The following is a 17,731-nucleotide window of genomic DNA, read 5'->3' as shown; positions in this document are numbered from 1 at the left end:
TTTTGACGTGTCACTATGGCTATCCTTTCGACGCCATTGCAATACATCAAATCTGTACCACCAGTGACGCGTTTTTTTTACTGCAGCTACCTTAGCTTCCTCCACATTGTATCTTTGGATAAAATGGACAACAGGCCCTACACCGGTTGCCTACTTGACATTGGTACCTGGAACAAGCCTGTTCTTTCCTTGGACATTTGCAACCTCAGCCCTGGTCGAAATAAGCGTCATTGAGGTAAGTATTGTTTATCGACAATCGAGGACGAAATATATTGATACTGAACAATTCTTGAAAGCTCATTATCTCACTTCTTGTCATCCCCGCTTCATTAGCTTATTTTGAGCGCCTGTGGGGAACTGTCGAAACTCTCAAGTTTATTATCGTATGCGTGACTGGACCGAATATCATCGGGTGTGCCTTCAACTGGATTGAATTCGCTGTGACGCGTAATGCCGAATTGTTCTTGTAGGTTTCTCACATACCTTGCGACGGCAGTGCCTCACATCCTTGGACAATGCAGGTATGGCATGGAGTATCACGGTCAAATGGCACTATTTATTAGCCTGCTTGTTTCATTTACTCAAGTGATCCCCGAGCACCAAGTCCAAATTTTGGGTTTTATCAAGGCCCGCGTCAAGGTAAAAATAAAGTCGTTCCGTCACTTGTCAATCTGACCCCGTCTGTAGAGGCTTCCTATGGCGTACTTGACTTTTTCGACCATAATGACATTGCTTGGCTTCCAAAGCCCATATATTCTCATTCAGTTTGGCTGGTTTGTGTCATGGATATACCTCCGCTTCTATAAGCGCAGTGTTAGCGACTCCCTGGGAGGGGTAGTGTCATACGGAGACCGGAGCGAAACGTTTGCTTTGACAAGCTGGTTCCCACCGTTCCTCCAGTGAGTATTTCATTTCATTTTTTTTTCCTGCAGATACCGATTTTTTCCTAGCACACCGCTATCAATGCTAGGAAACACAGTATACAAACTTGCAACACGTTTCCACCTTCTTCCTACTTCTGTGCCTCATGACATCTGAGTCTGGAGGGTACGGTCAGGTGCCAGGTGGAGCTCGAGCCGAAGCTGAAAGGCGACGGTCAGTAATCGCTTCCGTTGTCCAATCAACCGTGTTAACTATTGTTCCAGGGCACTTGCACTGAAGGCACTTGACCAGCGACTGGCCAACTCCTCCAGTGGTTCACCAACTCAGAGCGGAATATCTCAAGCTCAGCCTTCAAGACCCTCACCTGCCGCGCCTGCACCAGCACAGAATGAAAGGAAATCTAGCCCTGTGGAGATGGACGTAGCAGACACGTCAGGCTCTGATGATGGGAGAAGATAGTGTACGGCCTAATGATCATCTTCAGTAGCTTATATCCATGGAGCGTCTTCATTTTCATTTGTCTAGCTACATAGCAATAGCCTCCTGGTTACGTAATATCCCAAGTCTGTTGACGTGTCGGACTGTTTTCCGAGTCCACCAGCCAGGTCCAGCCTGGTGAAACATATAGTCGGACACTAACGCCTTGTATGTATGGCTCGGCGACCATCTACAGTGTCGGTCGCATCGTTTGGTTCGATCAAGAGCCTTGCAGAATTGTCCCATTTAACTTCAGTATCAACATTCGCGCCGTCTCCTTCAGCACTGAAGTTCCCTCGTTCAGTCCCATCCACTCATTCCTCGAGCGTGCAATCCACCAGGGTACAAGATGAGACCACAGACATAGACCCAGATGAACTGTTCGCGAAATGTACTATTCCTGAGGTTAAGGCGAAACAAGTTCAGCTAAGGTGCGTCACGACCTACCCGTGTTGGTCACCTTGGCTCAAAACGAGATTTCAGATCGGACGCTGAAGCCAAGCAGGAGGAGCTTCGTGTTATGGTCGGGTGCGTGCTCTTGCCTGAATGCACTTCGCGCCTTGACTGTACTTTGAAAGCGCAGGGAACGGTATCGCGATCTCCTACAAGCCTCAACGTCCATAATCTCCATGTCAAAGTCCGCAAAGCGTGTACAAGAGGCATTCCAAGAAACTAAAGATGCTATTGCGTCTCGGCAACAGCCATCCAGGGAAGATCGTACATCGAATGTAGGCAAGGAAGGTCAGTACTAGTCTGTCCAATAACACTCCATTACTTCATATTCATATTTCAGACTCGCATTTGCACACATTACAAGTGCTCTCTGCCCACATAAAGTTACTTCTTGATGCCCCAGAACATCTATGGCGGCTTATTGAAAGAGAAAAGTATTTCCATGCCACCTGGTTATTCATGCTGGCACGCGTCGTGCACCGGGCACTTTCTCGTGACGATGACCAAGATGAGGATAGTTGGTTAAACCAAGGCGTAAATGTCGTGGTAAATTCTGCACTAAATGTCTTTCTTACCTCCTGACGTTTCGCATTCAGGAGCAATTTCCACTCATCCAGCGACAGTGGGAGACTATATCTCATTTTCGCTCTCAGATTGTCCATAGAGCCACATTATCTCTGAGAACACACGAGAAGTCACCCGAGGTCCGCTTTGTTGTGTTGTGCGAGTTGTCTTCTCATGTTTTTAATCTAGGACACCTGCGCAACCATTCTGACTCTCCATATCCTCGAGTCAAGACCTTTGACAGACACTTTGACGACGTATCTCTCCCAAAGAACGCGGACCATGCATACACTGGTTTCCAGAAACCCAATTATCATGACAACTGCAATCCCCAATGGCGTTCCTACAATACAGACGAACGGTCATCCTCTGGGAGCTTCCAAGCTGGCGCAGTCTAAACACATTCCCCCCTGATGACAGACTTCAAGAAGTGAAGTCCTCACTGCTAATTCTTGTCGAGGTGGTATCAAGGACCGTAAATTGTGCTCGACACGTATTCCAAAGTCGGAGACCCACGCAGCCAGCCCTGGCAATCCGCGTACTGGAGCAGATGCATACTGAATCGCCCGCCGTGTCTGACCCAGAGGCTACACTTCCTTCTGAACTGGCTTTGAGTACCCAGACGATTCTTTCTGGACTTCCGTCGTCGTCATACTTTCACTCTCCTTCCAGCTGGCATCAGGTCATACAAACCTTATGTTGAGTTATCTTCCGCTTCGTCTTCCGTACCAGAAAACTTTCTGGAGGATAAACTACAAACTTGGTTTGAGCAGTCCTGCTCTACACTTCAGGATTATTTGGACCGCCAGCTGCTGGAGTTGGACAGTGTGAGAAGCATCTGGAATGTCAGGTCCTCCTTGCGCAAATGGCTGCTCACATCGGGGTTGGTGAAAACGGAGCAGACGGCACTCAATACTTTATTTCGAAGAAGCTGTCAGGAAACGAGTTGCTGCTATATGGACCGATACCATTAACGAGGCGAAAGAGCTGTTCTTGAAGGCGTTGTCTTCACTTACTCCAAGTAGTGAGGTTGTTACTGAAGGTATGTATCTTAGTGCTCTCTGTGAAAACATGATTCAGAAGGTCCGCTCGATTATCAGAGTTTTCTCCTCTAAACAGCATATATGTGCCCCAATCTGTTCCACCCCCGCCCCTAACAGGAAGTGGACCTTCAGCGTACGAACTCCCGTACCGAACATATAGAACGGCTTTGCAATCACAACTTCGTGGTCGGACACCTCGCCTGCAGGCTTTTTTAAACATTCTGGAGGAATCTGCAGCTTCACTGCAAAAAGACTACGCCCGTATTAGTTTGGACCAGAGCAGCAAGTGTGTTCATATCTTTGTTTCACTCGATGATCTTTGATCAAGCTGCGGCATCTAGGAGGTTGGTCCGCAATCTAGTTGAGGCATATCTCCCAGAGGCGAAGGCTTTTTGTTCTATGATCGCCGTCGTTCTTGCTTCGACTACTGATGAGTTGATGAACCAGTCAGGTAAGACGACACTTCACCCGAATACTCTCCTCCAAACTCACCAGTCGAAAAGACACCGCTAGGGCGATGAGAAATATGATCTTCCTTAGTCGAGTGGCGGTCGAAATATCATTGACATCGCCTTTCCTTCACAATATAGGTTGTGATGAATTGTTGCACTGCGTATGTTGATCATATCACTAAACATACATACCTGATTGTTAACAGCTGAGTTGTTTAGAATTTCGAGACAAAACCGGTTTGCTATTTAACCGGATCATCAACCGGTGGAAGGAGCACACTATTTCTTCTGTCATCTCAGTATATGACAACGCGAAATTTCATTTAATACTTTCTGGTCTGTACTCTGTTTGCCTTGCAAAACATTTTTCTGACACTGTCCACATACCTGTAACAGGGCCATCACCAGCCCTGATGGAAAGCCTACATACTTTATCGAATTCCTTGCACAGCTTGGGTCTCACGCACCATCCATCACAACTCACCAGCATAGCGTCATCACTCCTTAGCCTATTTGTCGACACATTCACCCGTGATATGCCGAACGGCGATACAGATCGGAATGTGCAGATATTAAATGATGCAACCTTCCTACGATGTCTTGCGTCAGCCTGGCCTTCCGAGGCACTCGAGACATCTTCACTTGACAAACTATCGCCGCGTTGCAGTCGGAAGTATGTATCCTGTCATCGTTGTGATGCAACACCTTAACAATGGGAAATTACAGGTTCAGTCTTCAAGCCATCTACAGCCCGATCCAGAACAAGCTGCCAAGGAATACTTGATGAGGACTCAAATGTTACTTTCAGCGCTTCTTCCGCCTTCCTCTTCAATGCAACCCGCAAAGGAAGGTGCAGATAAGACGAGTGCACTACTGACCTATGGTGTGCCTGGGGCAGACACTACATTTTTGTCAGCTGTGGAGCTTGTCAAGGTTTCTACTCGGTTCCCTTTACTGCTGGTAGAGACTCGATAGGGGAGTGGATGTGTTCGTGGCTATTTCTACGATATGGATCTGTTTCGACCAACACATTGTAATATTGTGCTCTCAGGATATCATTCGACGATTGTCTGCATTTGCTCGTGTTTGGAACCACCTCAAACCCATTTCCGAGTTCTGTGAATTTCTTGCAAGCGACGTCGTTGCAGCAGTCGGATACAATGTTGGAACGTACGTAAATAACAAGATTCAGACTTGGCCCAACAGCGGGCAGGTTGCTAAATCCGCAGGATATCAACAGCTGCACTGGCTTGATATTCGAGCCGCAATCCCCCCCACTATATTTGATTATTAATGGAGCCTCGCTGGTTGATTCACTGGCCATGCTGATTATGTATTTTTTGAGTTCCTGCAATGCTAACGTTGTACAGGTCACGCGGCAGACTCTTAAAGACCGAGCATGGGATTTTGCAAAGTCAGCAGCTCCTCCAGCCATCTGAAGAGGGTGTCGAGGACTGGCTACCCTCGTGATTTACGTGCCTGGGTTAAAGTGATTAGTGGGAAGCTTCACGGAAAGCATGATGTCATTGTTACCTTGCTCGTCACAAGAAATCTATCTCTACTCACGAACCACAGAATCTCGACCCGGAACATGCTCAGGACATAAAACGACTGTTAAAGGATACTTCAAGCTTTGGGTGGAACTCGATAAGAAATATAAAGAAGGTTGACGGGGAGAAAGCTGCCCAGAAAAAAGCCGAAAATGATGTTTGGCTCTCGTGCATCGAGGAAGACATCCAAATGAAGGTGTTCGCTGGCTCTCTTTCGCTACCTAGAGATGGGACAATGATTGAACTGACTGCACGAATCAAAGAACATCTTGCATGAAATCCCGACTGTGCCAGTCAGCCAAGGTCCGCAGGACTTATTGGGGACGAATGAACGAGTGCCGCCACAGCGTTGGTAGCTTCAACTTCAAGCCGACTGCAAAATTTGCCACCAGAACTTCCTGCAACCTCCAGTTCCTCCCAGCCTGGGCACACACAGCCACCACCTTTCATACATCTGTCATCTCACACTGGTTTCAGTATTCCCGCACCACATTCACCATATTTTTTTTGCTCAACCTCCACATCCGGCGAGTCAGGACTTCACAATCCATTTATGTATTAATACCCACATACATTCCCTCAGCAATGCTTTACACAGCGTTAATGATCTACATTTAGCTTTATACCGTAAATTCTCCGTACATATTGCAGCTCACAGAATTACTAGTAGCATCCTAATCAATCGCTGTTGAAGTTCTCGAATCGCAAATCTAACGTCTGCCGAGCAGACTATAAATTCGGTCAGTGTGACTCACGAAATGGTAGACCGTTACCGTATTAACCGATGGTATGATACAGACTGCGCCTGTCCAATACGTAGTGTTGCCGTCGAGGCGAGTTATGTAAATTTAAACTGGATGTGAACTCGGCTCGCTTCGAAAATGACCAAATTATAATTCGCTGGGTTCGAGATTTACGTGTACTTCATATCCAGTCGCGGCCATACATCGTAATCCCCCGTGAATGGCTCCCCTGGGCCCATGTGGATATCTCATTACTTACGATGAGCTGCAGTGGACTCTGCTACTACAACATCGGCCCGGGCCCCGCCACTATCCCTCTCTCACTCTGAGCCAATGATGCACTCCCCCGTTAACTACGGAGGAACGCTTCTGCGAGGAACTCGAACTGGTCCATAGGAATGATGCCGAGTGCGAGTTTTCTCGTTAATGCAGGTATACTACTTGAAGGAGCTGAACGTGTCGTCATTTCTGGTATGTCTGGCTGCAATTTCATAGGATCAAGTGGTATCACGTTAGCAAAAAGAATGTACATTTCCTCTTCTATTCTGCATCGCTATGGATGTCCTGCCTGCTCAAGCTTCATCTGTGCCTTCCGAGCGCATATTTCCATCCAGCAAAGAGACCTGCACTCTACGGCGCAGTGACTTATCTCCAACCACGCTCGAAGCACTAAGTATGATGTTTTTTACAAGCAAGACTGCCTCAATTTTACAGAGGACCCTGGTGGCCGACGAGCGGGACTACACAATATCTGAACCTGTGGCTCCCGGAGCAGTCGACGAGCTGACGGCTCCTGGGAATCTTCGCAAGCTTGAGAATGCAAGGGACATTGACTGTAATTAGTATATCTGCTGGTCATGTATTAATCACTTGTAAATAATGCGGCGGCGGCATACAGAATCCCTAGCTTCTCATAGGCTGAACTTCCGGTCCATATCACTTCTGAACTCGTTTCCACGGCGCGAGACAAACGAGGTACACTTCGTTTCAATTCGTTAGCGCTGAACTGTGTCGATTTACCAGAATTTTCCACCTCGATTCAATTCAATTCGCATCTGCGGCAACACTACTGGCAGTGTCCAACTAAGCCGGAGGTATATGACACGCGAGAATGGGACACATATTAACGAGATGAATAGGTCATGCCCCTCCGCTGTCCAAACATGAGCACAGAGGAGCACTTTAGAAGACAGTAGCACGTACACAAGAATGTTATTTCTAGAAGAACGACGTCAGTTTGCGAAGTATAAGGGACAACGTGTAAGACGCACATTGGGATGTGGATGAGTTTTACGAAGTATCCAATGAAACCCATAACAGCAAAGCCAACAGCGACTGCCCTACAGATCTGAATGAACTCTGTAATTGTACTTTCAGTATCATGTCATATGGATGAAACTTAGAACGTACCTTTTTGCGATGGTTTCGTGCAACGTGTAAGGAACTGGTAGGCAGGACAGGTCAGCAAACTTCACACATGATTCAGAGCTCAGCAATACTAACCTGGTTGCCGTCGCGGACGAATTGCTGGGGAATGTCAATGAATTCCTTCAATTTTTCAGACATGGTAGTTTGCAAGTGAGTCTCAAATGTGTTCAAAGTGAGCTTATGACCACGTCTCCCGGGCCAATATATTTCCCACGACACTTTACCGCAACTAAATAAGTTGGTACGACTGGACTGAAGACATTTAGAATCGGACATTGGCTGACCGTATTCAATCTTACAGGCAAAACTATTGGCGCAGGTATCTGAGCGCGCATGAATGTCCCTTAGCCGCGCTGTTGCCCGGTTAGGATACCCTGCAGGTTCTTTCACCTGTTCCGTCTCGAGGCCACCCTACTTTACGTCGTGCAGCACCCGCCTTTCGCGTCAAGAGAGACCAGAGACGATTCTTGACTGTCAAACACGACCCATCCCTTTCCTATGTCCCAGATGTCGGTGTCATTGTTGACAAAATCCGGCGATGTATCCCTACAACAAATGTTGGCGCTCTACACCAGCAGTTTTACGGCCTATTTCGCGTGTTGGGCGAGGAAGGGAAAGATAAACCTACGGCCCCACCCCTCAAGAAGAGGAGATCCACGACGCGCTACTAGTACTAGCTGTGTCGGGTAGGCACCATGATTTAGATATGGTGATGAAAATCCTCGTCGACTTGCCCATGCTTTGCGGCGTCGAAGTGGGGGTGAAAGTGTACAATGTCATCCTCCGTGGCTTGATCACAAATGGAAACCCGCAAACGATTTTCAACTGGCTTATGAACATGCCTCAAAAGCCGAAAAATATGACGCCTACCCTTTTACAGTGGCACATGTTCTTCGAGTGGTGTGCTGAATCTGGCCTGGCGGGGGTACTTCATCATAGCGTCTCCAAGATGCATCGCTCTGGACGTCGTCCCACCATCAAAACATTTGAAATTCTATTCAACGCTCTCTTCGACTACTGGCTGCTCCAATCAAGAAAATTTACTGACGCTCTAGATATCATGGAACATACCTCATTGACGTACGATGAGAACTTCGCGAAACTTCTCTACGATGGTTTTATCAAACTTGGTCTTGCGGATCGGAGCGCAGGAGATGAAGGACAATTATTGGAAACGTTTTAGCAAGAGGTCGAGGACGACAGATCCCCAAATGATCGAGTGGACAGAGAGCATAGAGAGAGAGGCTGAGAACAAGGGGAATCGCTGCAGCTGTAACTCTATGCAAGTCATTGCAGAAAGACGGTTTCAAACTCACTCCGCACACCCTCACACTTCTCATCCGGCGTACACACCGCCTCGACCACCTTCGATACGCGGAAGCCGAACTACACCTAAGGCATCCATAATTCAGTGGGCCATCTTGATCAGTAATGCTGTGCGTATCGGCGACCTGACAGGTGCTCTGTCAATCTACGAGGAGTCCAAGTCTACTGGGATTATTCCCGGTACGCCCTTAGTACACCCACTAGTCAATGCTCTCTGCACCACTTCAAGTACTCTTGATGATGTTGCAATTGATCGAGCATTAGAACTCTACAAGGACCTTGCTGAGGCCGCTCCCATCACCCAATCAAAACAAGAACTACCAACCTCCAGGGCGCCGGCATTCCTCGGGCCCAGATGCCAATCTCTTACAACATCTTATTTCGCGCATTTGGCGCTTCCAAGAACGTCAAAAAGTACTATCCTATTGCGTTTTCCCTCCTTGAAGACATGGAGGCTAGGAATGTTGAACTCAACAGCCCGATGGCTGTTCTCTTCCCTGGCCATCGTTGTCATGCGGTGTGCTTCCAGCTTCGATGACTGCATTGAAGGCCTATAAGCGAATATGCAAACGTCCCAATTCGCCTCGCCTCGATGCCAAAGGCTACCAAGCAATCCTTCACACCCTGACCCAGCTCTCGTTTGGAGACCACGAAACATTACCGTCCTGTCTGGCACTATTTCGAAGTAGTGAAGGACATGCAGAAGGCAGGGGTTGAGATCACAGCTCCTGTGTACACTATCCTCCTCCGGCATCTCGCGTTGCTCTCAGCGGAACTGCCGCCCGAGGAGCGTGATGCCCTTGCAGCGGCTGTGCGGAGGGCACATGATCACCTGACGCTCGACCCTTCCTTTACGCCCGATACAGTACTTTGGAACCAGCTGATGGACAGCTATCAGCGCGTTGGGCTATTCGCGGAGGCATATCGCGTTTGGGAAACGCTCTTTATTACGGGGCGCTTCAATCAAGCGAGCGTTGCAATTATCATTCGACGCATGTGGATTTGCGAACGCCTGGCCCATGGCTGCACAGGTGTGCCTGAAGTTGACCAAGCTCGGGTTCAAGTTCAACTTGCGGACGTGGAATACGTGGATAGAGTGCATGTGCCGTGTTGGGAAGCTTGATGATGCGCTCAAGGTTGTGTGTTTGGAGATGGGGAAAGATCAGCCGAACATTGCGCCTGATGTTAACACGGTCAAGGTACTTCTTTCGTTTGCTGCACGGACAAACCAGCAAGACGAGGTGATGGACCGCATCAAACGGTATCTCCCTCAGCTATGGCATACGTTACCGAGAGAACTCGACGGATATTTCATTAGAGAGCGGGCGACAGTAGTAGACCCAAAATGATCATCGTAAATCTATTCGTGATGGTAAATACAATAATAATGGTATGAGTGTGCAGAGCGTGTGGTTGAGCATTACGCGTGACAAGTGTGTGTGTGTGTGTTCTAGAGGAGTAGAAAAACAGTCGAGCAAGAAAAAATATCGAGATGGTTGTAATATGATAAGAGTAGCTTACGAGGACGCAAGTTCCTCAACTGTTGGGCAGTCACACTGAAAACAGGAACGGTCAGCTTGGAAGATTAATGAGTTGATTTGCTTACAATAAGGTTAAGGTCGCCGTAGGCTGGATGATGAAAATAAGCCAATGCCTTAGATATCACTCGCGAGGCAACTCACCATCGTCTATACGAGAAACAGTTGGCCAGAACTTCTTCTCGCGGAGCGATGGCATGGGATATGCAGCCTCTTCGCGCGTATAAGGACTAGAAGGGGCACGTCAGCCATATCACGAAGCGCGACCTTGAGAAATCACCGACCGGTTCCATTCCTTGTCAGACGCGACCATGAGTGAAAGCGGATGGGGTGCGTTCTTGAGCACGTTGTTATCCTTGGGTTGTTTGCCAGTAATGATATCTTCCGCTTCCTTCCGGATCTGAATCATAGCATCGCAGAATCTATCGATCTCTTCGAGTGTTTCGGACTCGGTAGGCTCGATCAGCATACAAGTGGAGATAGGCCATGAGCACGTAGGAGGGTGGAAGCCGTAGTCCTAAATGCGCCAGTCAGCAACAACGACGACAACGCCCAATTCTAAGAACACACACCTGCAACCTTTTCGCGAAATCCGTCACCTTCAACCCTGCAGCCTTATCAAACTCAGCAAGATCGATGAGCAGCTCGTGAGCAACTCGGCCGTTCTTATTCTTGAACCGAAGGCTGTAGTGTCCTGCAAGTCGATGCGCCATGTAGTTGGCATTGAGGAGCGCGATGTTAGTGGACTCCGAAAGGCCGTTGCCGCCGAGCATCTTGATGTAAGCCCATGAAATGAGGAGGATGGAGGCACTGCCGAAGGGGGCAGCTGAGACGGCATCGATGGCGGCATCGCCGCCAGTCTTGACTAGGGGATGCGAGGGAAGGAAAGGTGCGAGGTGTTCGGCGACGCAGATGGGCCCAACACCAGGTCCTCCACCTCCGTGGGGACTGTGTAATGTACGTGAGCATATACCGATGCAAGTCATCACTTGCACTCACATAGCAAAGGTCTTGTGCAGGTTGAGATGGCAAACATCGCCTCCGCAGACCGCAGGGTTCGTCAGTCCAACCTGTGCGTTGAGATTTGCACCGTCCAAGTAAACTTGTCCACCACAGTCATGAATGATCTTGCAGGCCTGTGACGTATAATTGAGTACTCCAGATCAGCGTGGGAGACAAGGATGCATACATCGGCAACGCCATCTTCAAAGACACCGAACGTCGAGGGGTATGTAATCTGCCCTGGAATAAATTTTAATCCTAATTAATATGAACAAAACTCACCATAAAGACCGCAAGGTTATTTTTGTGTTTCTCAGCCTTTGCCTTCAAGTCTTCCAGGTCCAGGTTCCCATCGGCATGTGTCTTGACGGGGACAACTTTCAAGCCCGCCATCACAGCCGACTATCGCCTCCATCAGTTTTATTACTAGACCGAGGACAAAACCTACCGCAGGATTGGTGCCGTGTGCACTAAGAGGTATCAAGCACACGTCACGGTGTCCCTCCCCGCGGGATTCCTGATATGCCCGGATGACAGTCAACCCAGCATATTCACCCGCAGCACCTGAGTTCGGTTGCACAGAGCAAGCATGGAAACCAGTAATCTTGCAAAGGTCGTCTTCCAGCTCCTATAAAGAATAATTAGTACCTTTGTCCTACTACGGCTCAATATCACAAACCTTGATGATCTTCCTGTATCCTTCAACCTGCTCGTGTGGCGCAAACGGATGGATACCACCAAACTCGGGCCATGTAAGTGGGATCATGCTGCTCGTGCTGTTAAGCTTCATCGTGCAGCTGCCAAGCGGGATCATTGCATGCACAAGACCGAGGTCCTTGCTCGCAAGGTGGAATATGTACCGGAGCATCTCAGTCTCGCTGTGGTGTTTATTGAAAACGGGGTGTGAGAGGAACTCGGACTCGCGCACGAGCTGATGAGGGAATGCAGGTTCCTTGGGAGCGGGCAGGTCGGCGAGATTGGGCGCTGGTTGCGAGGCGGCGATGTGGAAGGCGCGTATGAGGGATAGGAGGTCCCCTTGGCCTACTGACTCGTCGAGAGTGACACCAACGGTATTCTTGTCCACTCTTCGGAGGTTGAGACCCTGCAACGCAGCAGCGGCATGCATGACTTCAGCATTCGCACAATGCTTTGAGACATCGATGGTGAGTGTGTCGAAGTAGGAGGACGCGTTGATTACGCGGAATCCGAGGCGCTCGACAGCAGACTTGAGGATCTGCGTGAGGAAATGCACTTTCTTTGCGATGCGCTGGAGTCCTATGGGGCCGTGGTAGACAGCATACATAGCGGCCATGTTGGCGAGAAGGGCTTGCGAGGTGCAAATGTTGCTAGTGGCCTTTTCACGACGAATGTGTTGCTCTCGGGCTGCATGTGATTGATGAGAACACGAAATAGAGGATAGCAGGGAGGACCTACTCTGCAATGCCAACCTATATGCGGGGTTACCCATAGTATCTTTGCTCCGGCCAATCAAACGACCAGGCATTTTACGCTTGAGCTTCTCTGTGACGGCAAAGAAAGCGCCATGAGGACCTCCATAACCGGCAGGAACACCAAATCGCGCAGAGTTGCCAAGAACGATATCAGCACCCCATTCACCCGGAGGCTGAAGAAGTGTCAAAGCAAGAAGATCTGTGGCGACAATGACCAGTGCGCCTGCTTCATGCACCTGCTTCGCGAAATCACTGTAGTCGGTGACGAGGCCATTCACGTCAGGGTATTGGACGAGGACACCGGCGAGATCAGCGCGTAACGCGTCGTGTTTGAGTGCGTCAGCTGCGTCGCCGATGACAAGATTTATACCAAAACCCTTGGCACGCGTCTTGAGTACAGAGATAGTCTGGGGAAGGACTGCCTTGTCGACGAAGAATGTCTTCTTCTTCTGGTTGAACTGCACGTATGCCATGACCATGGCTTCTGCGGCAGCGGTTGCTTCATCGAGGAGGGATGCGTTTGCGATGTGCATCGATGTAAGGGACGTGATCATCGTTTGGAAGTTTACCAACGACTCGAGACGACCTGGTGACATAATTAGAAGAAAAACTAGTGGAAAAATTGACAACGAACCCTGGGCGATCTCAGGCTGGTACGGGGTGTAGGGGGTATACCACGCAGGGTTCTCAAATATCTATGGACACGATGAACATAATGCTGGGGTAGGTGAGAGCGTGACATACATTGCGCAAAATCACAGGGGGGACGACGGCATTATGGTAACCCATGCCAATGAAGCTCTTGAACTGCTGATTCTTCCGACCTAGCCTTTTCGCGGTTGCATGAAGCTCTGACTCGCTCAGTGCTGGGATGGACGCATTACTGACGGTGGAGCCAGCAATGCGAATGTTCTGGGGCACGGTCGCGGCTAAAAAAGACTCCATGGAGTCAAAGCCCAGCTTTGAGAGCATGAACTCGGTCTCATTGTCGTCTGGTCCAACATGCCTGTCAGTAAAAGTGTCCAGTGACTCGAAAAGATTTGCTGGAGACTTTGCAGTCGCGAGCCCGCGAACTGAAAGGGATTGATAAACAGAACGAGCTGCAGACTGCTTGAGACGAGTCGAGGCGATACGCAAGGCGGCCATGAAGAGGCCAGATAATGGCTGTAAGAGAGAAAGAGTCACGACGGGTGAGTACGGAAAAGAAGGAATGAAATGACACTGACCTTGTTCACCGAGCCAGATTTTCATTCACCGAGTAGTATCGTTACGCGTTTGAACTTTGCGGGCATCTTATCGATAGGTCTGGGAAAACGCTGATAAGTGCCCGACTAAACGAAACGCTTACAATTTTCGTGTGAGGCATTTAAATTGTCCCATCGATCCGACCGCTAGCAGTCAAGCGTCCTAGTAGATGGGCCAACAACTTGCACTATATTCATTGACGCCCTCTATTTCAATCATTTCGATGATGGGGCTCGGGGACCCCTCTTAGTCCCATTTATGGTTACTCGAAAAAACTTTTTAACCTTTGCACGCGGTTATCTAGACGCTCAACTAGACAACGGAAGCGGAGTCCCGCCCGCTTTCCATATAATTTATTTATCCGCAGGGTGAAATAATACGAAATAACATAGAATTCTACGCTGTTCATGTGAGTCCAATTTGCAAACTAACAAACCTTAGATTTACAAATTACAAGGGGGGCCCCAGCGGGAATTAATAAACGGTTGACTACCCTTTTCGGCCACTAACGCCACTGAGACACCGACCTGCTCAGATCATCGATTCATCTGGCACCCATTCCAAGGAACGGCTCAACTCTGTTGTCATCTGGTTCTCTAAGGGTCGTTGCCTGTCCCACTCGTATGACCCAGGTCCCCCCCACATGACAGTCTTTTCACTTGGTAATAGTCACTGTGATCGTAACATACAATTGCTGCTACCATTCTCGTGTCTTTCTGCTTGATCGAGAACTCTTCATCACCGGCCGCTGTAGGCTACGTAGCAATATAAGGTCCTTGCCACAGATTCCGTATTATAAATATTTCCATGCTTTATAGTTTTTTTCAATACAGACCAAATTTTTTTTTGAAGTCCGAAATAATATATTCTGCATTATTTTGCCATAAAGGATAGTCACCCATTTATGAGGATAAATTTTATTGTGCTCATGTCATCAGCGCCAGGCCATCTGCGCACGCAACACGAATGAAACTGACGACATCCTCCGCATGTTTCCTTTCATTAATAACCAGGGTCAGCATTTGTTGAGAAAGAACATGCAGGGCATGCGTACGGTGGGTCTGTGTCATCCGCATCGTGCGCACTGTGTAAGCCATTTTGCTCGATGTCTTTTGAGACAATCCGGAACGCATCCTTGGCGCTGCGTGTATCAGCAGAAGCGAGTTTCTCCTCGTAGTAAGCAGCTGTGGAAAGAACACGGGACAGGGCCTTGGACACGCTGTCAGAACGCAGCGACGCCCCACGGTCTACAGACGTGGGTTGTCCTAGCGATTGTAAAAGCAGCGATTGCTTCCTAATCACCGCGGAGGAGCGGACAACTTCATACTGAAAAACTCCTATGAATTTATGTCATTTGATTATTTTATTGACTTACGATGAACTCATGAACAGCGGTGGGTGTGGGCAAAAATAGGTCTGCTCTGCGTAGCGCAAGGTCAAGTAGCCGGACACTCTGTCGATTACAATCAATTTCACTTCAAATGTACATTGAACACATCATACCTCTTGGACTAGCCGCTCGATGCCTCCGGTGGTCACCAAACTGTCAAGCTTACCGGAAAGAAACCCAAGTAAGTCAACAATGGCCTTCCACAATTCAAGCCAGTCGTATTCTGAGTAAGAATGCCGTGTCAGAAATTAAGAGCAAGCAAATTAGGTAAAATCGCCTCGCCTAATCGCATTCTTGCCTTCTGTAGATACCATATGATGTGATGGCACGTCCAGATACACGTACTATCTCACCATCAACCGTAAGTCTTGGCAAGGAACAGGAAATAAACGAAACGCACGTAAACGTGTACACCTCGAGCCGCTTATGCAGATTATGGCGTAGCCATAATACACAACAATCCAGAAGTGCGCAGATCGGTGCACGCGTAGGCGATGGCACTGGAAGGAGCGGAAGTCTCTGCATTCATCTCAGTATTAGTTGTGAAATTGGACGTGTACAAGCAATGACCTGCCGACACAGCCTGACTGCCTCTTTTGAGGAGACAGGCTTACAAAAGACCGACATTATATGCGCGTTCTCGGACATCACAAGAAGTGTGTTCAGTGCAAGGTTTGCATAAGCTAACATGCGGGGGTGACGCCGAAGACGAGGCATGAGTCAACACATAGGATGACAATGAGATGATGTTATATGCTAGCGGGGGCACCAGCGCGCTCTTCTTGCTGTCGGATGGCTTGGGTATCATGTCTACTAGCACCTGCGGAAAAAGAGGATTGAAGAAAAGGAACTCGAAAACAGGTAGAAGTGAAACAGTCGCTTCGATGGGTCTGTTTGCTCAATAAGAGGAATGCGACATGAAGCTTGATAGTTTCACGTACTGAGTCTTAAGGAACTCTCGAGGCGGGTCGAGTGGCTGCATTGTCAGTGTGCGATCGGGTAGGAGCGAGGTGAACAAAGTTCCGACGCTCTTTGCGAATGTGGGGATCGAATCGTCCGATATTTCTTGGTATGCCCTACCACCAAGTCAACTAAAAATCTTCTGTGAATGTCCAGAATTGAAGGCGCACTTCACAGCAGCATCGAGTGCAAACCCCGTTGCCCAACAAATCTTGCGCATGAGTTCTGTGTCTTGCGTATCGCGTATGCGCTGGAGGTATGGATTAAGTTTCGCTGCATCAGATTTGTGAAAATTCGCCAGAATAGAGAGGAGGAGTGACGCTTCAAAAGTAAAGCGTTGGGTATCTGGGGATGTGATGACCTGTCATAACAACATCATTCGCTCAGGATCGATGACAAAACCATAAAACAGTAATCTGTACCTTAGCGATGCAAGGGAAGAGGTCTCGACGCAGGAAATATGCGCCCGGGCTTAACTGGCTGATGCTACACGTGAAGACAACAGCCAGTTGGAGAACCTGATGTCGAAGAGCCTCTAAATCACGGTCAGTCAAATAGGCCACATCAATCATTTTCAGAGCGCACCAGGAGCATCATCATCATCAAGTACATCTGAAATCATCCCAACAAAGTCCTATATGCGTCAGTGAGTTTATAATGGAGATGAATATTTCACATCGACCGTACCATGAATACCCTGTCGGCCTCATTCACTCTGTTAGCAAAGATTTCCATCACCTCCCAGCCTGCTAGGTTCTTGGCGAGCACAGTACGTAGCATGATAGAGAGCGTATCGACGGCATGGGCGCGCCGGGTCTCTGTGCCCTTGCGGTCGGCTGCAAATATGATGCAAACAGTAAAGAGGGCATGGAGCACGAGCTACTGGCGAGGATTGGTCTGTCGGTACGGTAGCGCCGGATGTTGGACAATGTGGATGACAGACCTTGTGTGAACTGAGGCACTCGTCCTTGGAAAGTGTAGATAGGAGACGCGTTAGAAAGGCACGTTCGGGTTCCAGGGACAGCAGCTCTTGCCAGAAGCGCTCTTCGTCGTGTCCAGGAGAGATTTGTGCTGGACTGAGACCCTGTATGTTACTACGTCAGGACTTTCAGGCTGTACCGTATGAGTAGTACGTGTCAGTGTTCACTTGCCTGAAATAGTTTGTTGATGATGGTCACATATCTCGAACTGATAGTCCAAGAGCTTCGCGGTGCATTCATGAATACC

General features: G+C 48.6%; 7 protein-coding genes across 7 annotated transcripts; 4 read left to right on the top strand and 3 right to left on the bottom strand.

Moving 5' to 3' along the window:
* Positions 1 to 15: 15 nt before the first annotated feature.
* DFJ58DRAFT_904935 (eukaryotic integral membrane protein-domain-containing protein) lies at positions 16 to 1,478 on the top strand (the record flags this gene model as incomplete). Its single annotated transcript, XM_041394930.1, is given in 8 exon segments — positions 16 to 70; positions 135 to 235; positions 297 to 466; positions 522 to 639; positions 688 to 899; positions 951 to 1,020; positions 1,040 to 1,095; positions 1,146 to 1,478. The coding sequence occupies 8 exon segments, from the start codon at positions 16 to 18 to the stop codon at positions 1,339 to 1,341; spliced, it is 978 nt and encodes a 325-aa protein (XP_041247209.1). The 3' UTR covers positions 1,342 to 1,478.
* Positions 1,479 to 1,533: 55 nt separating this feature from the next.
* On the top strand, positions 1,534 to 4,846 carry DFJ58DRAFT_714918 (uncharacterized protein; the record flags this gene model as incomplete). Its single annotated transcript, XM_041384069.1, is given in 14 exon segments — positions 1,534 to 1,790; positions 1,843 to 1,887; positions 1,943 to 2,100; positions 2,153 to 2,358; positions 2,409 to 2,516; positions 2,566 to 2,768; positions 2,797 to 3,024; positions 3,059 to 3,259; positions 3,279 to 3,418; positions 3,477 to 3,705; positions 3,761 to 3,870; positions 3,923 to 4,032; positions 4,078 to 4,548; positions 4,598 to 4,846. 14 exon segments carry the CDS (start codon positions 1,534 to 1,536, stop codon positions 4,844 to 4,846), a joined length of 2,715 nt encoding a protein of 904 aa, XP_041247208.1.
* A 1,596-nt stretch (positions 4,847 to 6,442) lies between these two features.
* DFJ58DRAFT_197241 (uncharacterized protein) lies at positions 6,443 to 7,138 on the top strand. The gene has a single exon (XM_041379189.1). The coding sequence runs from the start codon at positions 6,720 to 6,722 to the stop codon at positions 7,005 to 7,007; it is 288 nt and encodes a 95-aa protein (XP_041247207.1). The 5' UTR covers positions 6,443 to 6,719; the 3' UTR covers positions 7,008 to 7,138.
* DFJ58DRAFT_197228 (uncharacterized protein) lies at positions 7,109 to 7,781 on the bottom strand. Its single transcript, XM_041379188.1, has 6 exons — positions 7,668 to 7,781; positions 7,575 to 7,608; positions 7,436 to 7,523; positions 7,368 to 7,382; positions 7,198 to 7,317; positions 7,109 to 7,144 (listed from the first exon to the last, which is right to left on the bottom strand). The coding sequence occupies exons 1-5, from the start codon at positions 7,728 to 7,730 to the stop codon at positions 7,305 to 7,307; spliced, it is 213 nt and encodes a 70-aa protein (XP_041247206.1). The 5' UTR covers positions 7,731 to 7,781; the 3' UTR covers positions 7,109 to 7,144; positions 7,198 to 7,304.
* On the top strand, positions 7,773 to 10,270 carry DFJ58DRAFT_772661 (uncharacterized protein; the record flags this gene model as incomplete). The annotated part of the gene is given in 8 exon segments (XM_041389243.1): positions 7,773 to 7,833; positions 7,894 to 8,105; positions 8,283 to 8,707; positions 8,739 to 9,160; positions 9,274 to 9,405; positions 9,468 to 9,585; positions 9,605 to 9,891; positions 9,950 to 10,270. 7 exon segments carry the CDS (start codon positions 7,930 to 7,932, stop codon positions 10,265 to 10,267), a joined length of 1,878 nt encoding a protein of 625 aa, XP_041247205.1. The 5' UTR covers positions 7,773 to 7,833; positions 7,894 to 7,929.
* On the bottom strand, positions 10,271 to 14,379 carry DFJ58DRAFT_772657 (glycine cleavage system P-protein-domain-containing protein). The gene is made up of 14 exons (XM_041389242.1): positions 14,136 to 14,379; positions 13,654 to 14,073; positions 13,544 to 13,604; positions 12,893 to 13,495; positions 12,138 to 12,841; positions 11,907 to 12,086; positions 11,741 to 11,860; positions 11,646 to 11,693; positions 11,456 to 11,592; positions 11,029 to 11,404; positions 10,741 to 10,973; positions 10,601 to 10,686; positions 10,525 to 10,547; positions 10,271 to 10,474 (listed from the first exon to the last, which is right to left on the bottom strand). Exons 2-14 carry the CDS (start codon positions 14,053 to 14,055, stop codon positions 10,436 to 10,438), a joined length of 3,012 nt encoding a protein of 1,003 aa, XP_041247204.1. The 5' UTR covers positions 14,056 to 14,073; positions 14,136 to 14,379; the 3' UTR covers positions 10,271 to 10,435.
* A 233-nt stretch (positions 14,380 to 14,612) lies between these two features.
* On the bottom strand, positions 14,613 to 17,724 carry DFJ58DRAFT_867178 (uncharacterized protein; the record flags this gene model as incomplete). Its single annotated transcript, XM_041394202.1, has 15 exons — positions 14,613 to 15,150; positions 15,209 to 15,480; positions 15,530 to 15,607; positions 15,658 to 15,767; positions 15,827 to 15,888; positions 15,945 to 16,063; positions 16,115 to 16,183; positions 16,233 to 16,434; positions 16,486 to 16,620; positions 16,675 to 16,865; positions 16,927 to 17,039; positions 17,090 to 17,138; positions 17,192 to 17,383; positions 17,448 to 17,588; positions 17,656 to 17,724. 15 exons carry the CDS (start codon positions 17,722 to 17,724, stop codon positions 15,081 to 15,083), a joined length of 1,872 nt encoding a protein of 623 aa, XP_041247203.1. The 3' UTR covers positions 14,613 to 15,080.
* Between the last annotated feature and the right edge of the window lie 7 nt (positions 17,725 to 17,731).

Source organism: Suillus subalutaceus, assembly GCF_016647625.1.
Source record: "Suillus subalutaceus strain FC151 chromosome Unknown DFJ58scaffold_21, whole genome shotgun sequence".
Taxonomy (NCBI): Eukaryota; Fungi; Basidiomycota; class Agaricomycetes; order Boletales; family Suillaceae; genus Suillus; species Suillus subalutaceus.
The sequence above is the reverse complement of the archived record's forward strand: the minus strand, read 5'-3'. Positions and strand labels throughout refer to the sequence as shown.

Bases quoted from the DNA above. Each gene is read 5' to 3' on its own strand.
- DFJ58DRAFT_772657 (XM_041389242.1), bottom strand. From the start codon at position 14,055: ATGGCCGCCTTGCGTATCGCCTCGACTCGTCTCAAGCAGTCTGCAGCT. The intron at 13,605-13,653 runs GTATGTCACGCT...TCGTGTCCATAG, and splicing joins CCCCTGTGATTTTGCGCAAT to ATATTTGAGAACCCTGCGTG. The intron at 11,861-11,906 runs GTAGGTTTTGTC...TGGAGGCGATAG, and splicing joins CACACGGCACCAATCCTGCG to TCGGCTGTGATGGCGGGCTT.
- DFJ58DRAFT_197228 (XM_041379188.1), bottom strand. From the start codon at position 7,730: ATGTCTGAAAAATTGAAGGAATTCATTGACATTCCCCAGCAATTCGTC. The intron at 7,609-7,667 runs GTTAGTATTGCT...CCTGCCTACCAG, and splicing joins TCGTCCGCGACGGCAACCAG to TTCCTTACACGTTGCACGAA. The intron at 7,524-7,574 runs GTACGTTCTAAG...GTACAATTACAG, and splicing joins CACGAAACCATCGCAAAAAG to AGTTCATTCAGATCTGTAGG.
- DFJ58DRAFT_197241 (XM_041379189.1), top strand. From the start codon at position 6,720: ATGGATGTCCTGCCTGCTCAAGCTTCATCTGTGCCTTCCGAGCGCATA.